The 8,863-nt window shown below is 37.7% G+C and overlaps 2 protein-coding genes across 2 annotated transcripts in view; one reads left to right on the plus strand and one right to left on the minus strand.

Moving 5' to 3' along the window:
• LOC104237424 (glutamate-1-semialdehyde 2,1-aminomutase, chloroplastic) overlaps positions 1-3,365 on the plus strand; it is a 3,631-nt gene extending 266 nt beyond the window's left edge. The window contains exons 1-3 of the mRNA XM_009791578.2: positions 1-115; positions 1,273-1,446; positions 2,131-3,365. The exon at positions 1-115 is cut by the window's left edge and continues 266 nt beyond it. Of these exons, the coding sequence (XP_009789880.2) occupies positions 1-115; positions 1,273-1,446; positions 2,131-3,198 (1,357 nt within the window). The 3' untranslated portion in view covers positions 3,199-3,365. The remainder of the gene's footprint in view (positions 116-1,272; positions 1,447-2,130) is intronic.
• Positions 3,366-4,619: 1,254 nt separating this feature from the next.
• Positions 4,620-7,564, minus strand: LOC104237423 (UPF0664 stress-induced protein C29B12.11c). The gene is made up of 5 exons (XM_009791577.2): positions 7,263-7,564; positions 6,117-6,219; positions 5,268-5,339; positions 4,986-5,191; positions 4,620-4,879 (listed from the first exon to the last, which is right to left on the minus strand). Exons 1-5 carry the CDS (start codon positions 7,370-7,372, stop codon positions 4,783-4,785), a joined length of 588 nt encoding a protein of 195 aa, XP_009789879.1. The 5' UTR covers positions 7,373-7,564; the 3' UTR covers positions 4,620-4,782.
• Positions 7,565-8,863: the final 1,299 nt, after the last annotated feature.

Consider the following 8,863-nt stretch of genomic DNA (forward strand, 5'->3'; position numbering starts at 1 on the left):
ATCTCCCCGTCGATGCACCCCATCTTCTTCAACAATTAAAATGACTGCATCAGTTGATGAAAAGAAGAAAACTTTCACTCTTCAAAAGTCTGAAGAAGCTTTCAGCAAAGCCAAGGTACAATTTCGATTTTTTTTTTTTTATGGTTATTGTTCAGTGTTTAGTTTTCGTTTTGAAATTGGGTTGCTTCAAGATTCAATCTTTTATATTAATTACTAATATTGCTAGTAAAAATGCTAGCTTTAAGGGTTAGAGGAAGAAGAGGAGATTTTGGTTTGATAAAATTGGTGCATTTTCCAAGATCGGCATTTACTCCTTTGCTAGAATCTTACCTTATGTCAAGGGGATTCAATACTTTAATATAATACGACAATAACAAACTCAATGTAATCCCACAAGTGAGGTCAAGTGAGGTCTGGGGAGGGTAGTGTGTACGCTGCCTTCAAGCAGGCAGATAGTCTGTTTCTGGAGAGAGGCTGTTTCCGGTATAGTTTAATATAATAAGAAGTAAAAAAGTTCGTTTTTGCCCTATTTACACAGTGTAATTTTGCGGCCAAGTGGATTCAATTGAACCCTTTTTTCTCAACTTAGCTCCGTCTCTGCTGATATACAAAATGTGGTTATCCTCCCATATAAGTTATAATTGAATTGCCATTTGTATGTGTCGCTATGAGAATCTTGAGTATGTTTTAGGTGTGTAGTTGCGCTGAAAAGGTGCAATTTATTACACTCTTTAAATATCTTGAAAATTGTAGGTGTTTGACTACAAAGAGGAGATATACTGAGTAATCTGATAATGTAGCAAAATGTGTGTCTTTGCTTTAGTTGGTTTCTGTTCCCTTTACATATTCTTATATTTTTAACATATCTTCTGATGTAACTTATTGAGATTGGAACTTATAAGGGAAAGATGCTAAAACTTATCACATTTTCTAGATGGGGGAAACGTTAGGAAAATGCGCTTGAGAAAGAACGAATTGTACAATCCCTTGTTTGAAAGGGAATTGCACTTTCAACTAGTTGTCTGTGGTTGTTTGCATCAGTAGGAGGCGCTGAAAATACAAGTTAAAGTTCAGTTATATGGTGCAAACAGTCAATCTACAGATGCACTTGATTCGTGCTATTCTTTTTGTGTTGTGCTCAACATTCTATATTTTTTAACTTCTAGCAGCATAATATTAAAAAATGGAAGCAGACAAGATTCCAGTTCAGTTTTATTGATTTCAAGTCCCTACAAGTCCATTGATTTGCATCTCGTGTTTCACTGTTGGTAGGAGTTGATGCCAGGAGGTGTAAATTCCCCTGTTCGCGCTTTCAAGTCAGTTGGCGGACAACCTATCATTATTGACTCCGTGAAGGGCTCTCGTATGCGGGACATAGATGGTAACGACTACATTGACTATGTCGGATCATGGGGTCCAGCTATAATCGGTCATGCAGATGATGAGGTTCAATTTTCTGCTTTTAACTCTATGTTCAGCTTGAAATTTCAATACACTGCATTTATTTGGCCTGGCTCATAACTGCATCTGCATGCTTTGTATTTGGTAACATGTTTCAGAAACACAATCTTAAAGCTGTGTTTTTTTTTTGGCTCCCATTATGTTAGAAATGTTTTTTTTAATAGAACCCTTGTCCTGGAATTATTTTGGCCTTCGATGAATTTTATGATTTCCAAGAACATATGGTTTAATTTTTTTTCTTTTGTTCATTTCTTAAACGGAAGTCGCTATATGACGTTCATGTCATAGACAGTTCTCATGATAAAGTGAAGACTCAAGTAGAACATGGTAGACCTAGGTGGGAATTGTCTAAATGCTTCCTCCACTTGTTTCTCCTCCTTTCTGAGAAAGAAGAAGACCGATATGTCAACTGGATTCTCTTGAGCTCAGCTTTAATAACTATTGTGCAAGACACCTCAAAATCTTCTATGCCCCTCTGTCTTATTGCATTGTACAATGAGAAACGTGTTTGAAAGAGAGTCTTGTGAATGTCTTAGCACTGTATGGGGGGGGAGGGTCTTGGTTGTTGTGGATTGTGGAAGATCTAGGGACGAAGACAAAAGAGTGAAATTTTGCGTTGTTTTTCCGTTGCTTTTGACGCAACAATCCTGGTATGACCTTTTCCTGCAGGTGTTAGCAGCATTGGCTGAAACAATGAAGAAAGGAACGAGTTTTGGTGCTCCATGTCTCCTTGAAAACACTCTGGCCGAGATGGTTATTTCAGCTGTTCCAAGCATAGAAATGGTTCGGTTTGTCAACTCCGGTACAGAGGCGTGCATGGGAGTACTACGGCTGGCTCGTGCTTTCACTGGCCGGCCTAAGATCATCAAATTCGAGGGTTGTTACCATGGTCATGCTGATCCATTTCTTGTTAAAGCAGGCAGTGGTGTTGCCACCCTAGGACTCCCCGACTCCCCTGGAGTTCCAAAGGCAGCTACTACTGATACACTGACAGCGCCTTACAATGATATTTCTGCTGTTGAGAGCCTCTTTAAGGAGCACAAAGGCGAAGTCGCTGCTATAATTCTTGAGCCTGTAGTTGGAAATGCTGGCTTCATTCAACCTAATCCAGATTTTCTTGCTGCCATTCGCAAGATCACCAAAGAAAATGATGCACTTCTTATTTTCGACGAAGTCATGACTGGATTTAGGTTGGCATATGGCGGAGCTCAGGAGTATTTTGGAATAACTCCAGATTTGACGACACTTGGGAAGATTATCGGCGGTGGCTTGCCAGTAGGTGCATACGGAGGAAGGCGGGATATTATGGAGATGGTAGCACCTGCAGGTCCGATGTATCAGGCCGGGACACTAAGTGGAAACCCATTGGCCATGACTGCTGGAATTCACACGCTTAAGCGGTTACAGGGACCAGGTACATACGACTACTTGGACAAGATCACGGGTGAACTTACTCAAGGAATCTTGGATGCTGGAAAGAAGACCGGGCATGCAATGTGTGGCGGGTACATAAGGGGGATGTTTGGCTTCTTTTTCGCGGAGGGTCCTGTCAATAACTTTTCGGATGCAAAGAAGAGTGATACAGAAAAATTTGGCAGATTCTATAGGGGAATGCTGGAGGAAGGTGTATATTTTGCACCATCACAGTTTGAGGCTGGATTTACTAGCTTAGCACACACTTCAGAGGACATTCAAAGGACGGTAGCTGCAGCTGAAAAAGTTCTTAAGCAAATTTAACTACTAGGCTTTGTTCATTTGTATCCTAGATGGAAATGTTTTTCTTGTTTGGCGAGAAAAACAAAAGGTGATGCGTACTGAGAAGTTTTGTAGCATATCTTTTATTCAGAAACATGCTGTACCATTTGTACTCCTTTTCGGTTGTTATTCTTACTCATTTTGAAGTATATCCCTCTGTAGTGTAGTGTAGTGTATATGAGGATTCTATTCTTCTTTGGAACTTATCTCCTACCTATAAATTCCTAAAATATGACTTTTGGATTAAGGATGAATTCCTACTCCAACACTTACAAATCTCTAACCAAATAGAAAATGGTGTATCATAAACCTAAATATTAGCAATGATGACCATGCATTAGTTCCAACTAGTAGATACCACCTATATGTAGGGGCGTATCTAGGTCTTAGAATACCCATACTCCTCTCCCTAAATTATGTATAGCGATGTTATATTTCTTCAAAATTACTTAAATATATGTGTGCACTCATGCTCAAAAACTCTTATGGTGCAATAATTATTGGATGCACCTCTACGAGTGAATTTAACGATTCAAATTTCATTTCGGATAGTCTTATTTCCAACACGGAATATAGATATATATAAAAATCACTAAAATTTCAAAAAGAACATAATTTTGAATTTGTAATTTCAAAAGTGTAGCGAGTTGTTCATAGACTAAAATTAAACATGTTAAATGTAAATTCTAACTCTACCTCTTCACAATTAGTTCACCCATCCTCTTGAAAACATTGATCCACCTCTGCGGCTATATGGATCAATTGCATCATTTGCTTCCATGGCATTATATACTTTTTATTAACTTCGCATGGATTTCAAAATTTTAAGATAAAACCTATAAAAAATATTCAGCTGTATATAGATCGAATTGAGCACAATGATAAACCCACAAGAGAAGGAAGATCCACCCCTCACTATGAAAAGGAGTGGATATATATTGTATGCAGCTTTCTCCCAACATTTCTGCAAAGAGACTCTTTTGCACCCAATTTGTAACATACAGGCTAATACAACCAATTTATTTTTACAGCCATTCTTTCAAAACGAGCTTTCTTAAAAGTAATGATCAACCGAAACTCGAGGAAACTTAGGAATTAGTATGCCAAATTACCCTGGTAGGGAGTAGGTGTTCAGCACTTCCAGTGCAAAACCTAATATGCTATATATATAGAGAGAGGCGAATCCAGGATTTAAACTCTATGGGTTCTACTTTTAATGTTTTAGCATTGAATCCATCATATTTTTAAAATTATGGGTTCATATTTATTATTTTTGTAATTTTAATGAATTTTTACTCCGCGTCGAAAGCTATGGGTTCAATTGAACCCATCATCAACACTCTACATCCGCCCCTGTATATATACCCGTGTAATGAACATGAGCTTCAAAATTATTACAGATATTTGTAGGAAGTCATTAGTCTAGTGTATCACCCATATAATAGATTATAATCCATGCACACCTGAAAGAAACATATACCAGCCTTACATAATATACACATGCAAGCTCATTGTCACAGAAAACGCGAAATTCAGGTAGCTTTAAACAAAGAGGTATATCGAGTTCTAAGCAGGCTGTGACTGGTATGATCGACGCCTGAGTTCAGACTCTGAATTAGGCTGCTGCAAGTAGATTTTGGTTGGATCATTGGGGTCAACATAACTGCAAAATTGACAAAAACAATAAGTATTCAGCACACCAGCTAGCATATTGAGAAAAAGGATCTATAACAATTTTAATTGTAAAAGGTACAAGCAACGTGACATACGCATGTCTCATCATCTCATCAACTGGAGTTTGTGCAGCTTGGAGAGGATCCACCCGTGGCTCTGCAGTGGACTGTTGCTGAGATCGTCTCACGGAGGCGATTAAATTGAAAAATAATGGCACGAAAGTCCCACAACCACCTTCCTTGAACAAAATTTTGAATGAATGTGTGGAGTACAAAGCCCTGTTTTCATTATCTGGAACAACCTGAAATTGGCCAGAATCGATCATCTAAAGTAGTGCGCATAATCCAAACATATCTGAATTTATCTATTCAACTTACCGGATCAACATGTCCGGAAATATTGTTGCAGTGGAATACTGGTTGATTAAATTTTTCATCATGAATAAAGAGCTGCAGAATGAAGTTAAACTTGGTCAAGCAAAAGTAGCTTGTATAATCTAGGATTATTTTGAGAACAAAGAGCTAAAAGATTAACAAAAACGAAAGCAAGAAAAAAAACAGGATTCAGCAAAGCATAACACTAGGAAAACCGTGGGACATGAAGCAACAGAGAAAGTACCAGAAACTACAGAAGCAACCTTATCCCAACAACAAAAAAAGGCACAGCAGCAAGATTGACCAACACTGGACGAGCCGAATCTAAGGTGATATACGCAAGAAATAGTATGCTACATGAAGCTAGCATCAACCAGACAACAGGCTTTTAGGTATCTTATACACGTCGGAGCTACGACGTATTCAAAATTCAAATGTTTACTGCTCTGCCACCTGCAGCAATGCAAGTGGCACACACGCAGGTAAAGCAACTTGGGATAAGAATGTTGTCTTCTTCTTTTTTTTTACCTCTAAACCACCATATCCTAAATTGCACATTATGCATTTCTTGTTCCGGTTGCATATGATTTTCATGGAATGCTATACAAGGTCACGCCTTTTTAACTTTTGGGAAACTATCAATGGAGTCAGAGATGAACACGTTATCCCTTCACTTTGATTAAACAAATATTTCCTCTTTACTATGGTTTTGATAATAACATCTTGACATTTTAGTAAAAGTAGTAAAAAAAAGTTGTCTTCTTTGATCCGTGAGAAAAAATCTTCTCAGACGAGGAACTGGAACCCAACATATGACCCTGCTAGCACGTAGGACATATAAGTGTAACATACCAAGGGCATGTCAAAAGCAATGAAATCCTCCGGCTTCTTTGCAACGAAGACCATCCGAATATTCGACAAGTAGATCGTTCCTCTTGTTCTTATTTTTCCTGCACTGTGAGCAAACAGTCTCGTCAACACAAAGTCATGAACTAAAAGAAACTAAAGAAAAGGAGAAAGAAAAAGAGAGAGGGCAATGCAAGAATTATGTGTTCAAAGAAAGGTAGAACTAAACACAAAATAAAGCAAATGCAGGCATCCCATGCAAACTCAACAGCCAAATGTAATAACTACCTTATTCCTCTATACCGTATATCCACATAAATGATAAATAAGTTCCTTGTGCAATTTCTAACTACCACCTAAGTGGTATAAATAATTTTCTTATGCACTAACCTACCAACTGATCAAATGTCCAAGCCTGTGTTGAGACATTTAATTCTTTTAAAGTATCCATGTGAATATATCTTAGCAAGCCCAAAATCATACAGACATCTGTACTCACATGTTGAGCAGTTCATACTGCATCCCAAGCAAGTTCACCCCCATAACCATATTAAATGGAAACAAATGGTGGATAGTTTTTTATAGGTAGAAGTAAATGGTAGTAGTAGTATAGCATGCATAAGTAGAGAAGTGCAATTTATATTGTTGCAGCTACTGCTATTGATGCTGCTTTTTGAACACCCTCTTTGTGTCCATGGTAGAGAAATGCAGGCAAAACCCCTAATGCATTAGGAGCACCAACTACTGCAATTGTAACATATCCAAATGCATCATCTCAAAGTTCTCAACAACAACAAAAAAACCCATTGTAACCCCATAGTGGGGTGTGGGGAAGATAGCGTGTAAGCAGACCAACATTTATTAGTAATCTCTAAAGCAGAAATCAGAATCACAAAAAAAAATGTTCAACAGAAAGAAACCCATTACGGATAACGATTAACGAAATGAAAATGGTAAAAATTAATGATGCACTATATACAGACCCAAAGAAACAATAGAAAGATAGCATCTATAATCAAACCTCGATCCCAAACTATTTTCTTTCAATCCTAATTCCAGAATATCCATTTTACTCCATTTCGATCCGATTCTTTCAGAGATAACTAATTTAAAAGAGAGAAAAAACAGAGAAATAAAAGTTAGGCCGGTTACCCAGGGATTTTATCGATCTCAAACTCAACACCATCTCTAGAAAGGACAAACAATTCATTGAGGAAAGGGACGGGCATTCCGTTTGGAAATAGTTGAGGATTCAGTGCCATTTTTTCTGATCGGAAAAAGAAACCTCTTCCCTTTGTCAACCGAATGAAGAAAATGTTGCGTAGAATCTGGAATTCTGGATTCTGGAATTTGCGATTGTATGATAAAGGGGTTATTTTGAGGCAGTGGCGGTTTCGGGAAAGACGCGGACTTGTCGTTTTGACAAGTGTGCCTTTGTTATGAATCAACAGCCCAATGTCACACAAGTAGCTGTTGGGCTAACAAGACTTATTGGGCCGAGAACAAGCAGTAGGGCCAGATTAATTTGGTGAAAATAGCATGTAAAAATTGCACGGAGCATCTTATTTGGTCGCCCCCATTTAATTTATTTTTATTTTTTTAAAAACTTTTAACTTGTACCCACTTTTTAAACAATTTCAGCCCCCTTTCTCCTCCTTCTCCCAGTAATCTCCATATCTCTCCGGAACTTAACATTGATGTAACAATATCTCTCTCTTTCTGTGGCTTCACTCAATTCCTCAGAAGTTATCTTACTATACATAATTAAAATAATTATAACGTAAGAAAACCTTTTTGTGATATGGTTGATGTGGCTCAAAATGTTTTTTTACGTCATTAGTTCAAATCTCAAATATATTTTTGCATTTCTCTGAATCCCCTTGACACTGTCTCCATCGTTGAGATGTTATGGTCAAGCAGAACCATAGTGCGTTCCTCGATGTTTCGATCGAGAATAAATCAATGAAGTCATATCCATACTTAGAATATGGAATTTGAAAGGTCAATCTTCCTCCCCCAAAATAGAAACTTCAGCAGTACATACTCAAGGGTTTTAAATACCTCAGCTCTAGAGCTGAAGTTCGCTAGTTACAAAAACAAAAACTTTAGCTCTAGAGCTGAAGTTCATCAGTTACAAAACAAAAACTTCAGCTTTAGAGCTGAAGTTCGCCAGTTACAAAAACAAAAACTTTAGCTCTAGAGCTGAAGTTCATCAGTTGCAAAACAAAAATTCAGCTCTAGAGCTGAAGTTCGAGAGTTACAAAACAAAAACTTCAGCTCTAGAGCTGAAGTTCGCTAGTTACAAAACAAAAACTGCAACTCTAAAGCTGAACTTTAGGCCCGGCTACTAGAATGCTGAAGTTTTGCATGATTGCCTTTGCTACTTCAGCCCCGTATGCTGAAGTTATGCGAAAAACGGGTACGCTTGCAATATTTTTTGCAAAGCGGGCACAAGTTAAAACGTGACACAAAAAACGGGTATAGATGCAAATGCCCCAAATAGCATGGGCTAGCCAATTTTCGGATTAGTAATCAAATAATAAGCAGTGTTTGTAAAGTCATCGAAAAATAATCACTATTTTAGCTAAAATACGGAAAGTTTCAACATAATATGATGGATTATGGAGCTCATGTGTATAGACTTACAACATATTATGGTGGAACTCCAACACATTATGTTGGAATCTCAAATGTAAAATTCGGATTTTTAAGAGTATTTTTGTTCAGATTTTATCCTTACATGAAAAAGTGAC

The sequence above is a fragment of the Nicotiana sylvestris genome, chromosome 4 (genome assembly GCF_000393655.2).
Source record: "Nicotiana sylvestris chromosome 4, ASM39365v2, whole genome shotgun sequence".
Classification (NCBI taxonomy): Eukaryota; Viridiplantae; Streptophyta; class Magnoliopsida; order Solanales; family Solanaceae; genus Nicotiana; species Nicotiana sylvestris.

What these genes read in the sequence shown, in the direction of transcription:
- LOC104237423 (XM_009791577.2), bottom strand. Translation starts at nt 7,372, where the DNA reads ATGGCACTGAATCCTCAACTATTTCCAAACGGAATGCCCGTCCCTTTC. An exon ending in GAGATCGATAAAATCCCTGG is followed by an intron (nt 6,220 to 7,262) that starts GTAACCGGCCTA and finishes GTTTGCTCACAG; the next exon opens with TGCAGGAAAAATAAGAACAA. An exon ending in GATGAGATGATGAGACATGC is followed by an intron (nt 4,880 to 4,985) that starts GTATGTCACGTT and finishes TCAATTTTGCAG; the next exon opens with TTATGTTGACCCCAATGATC.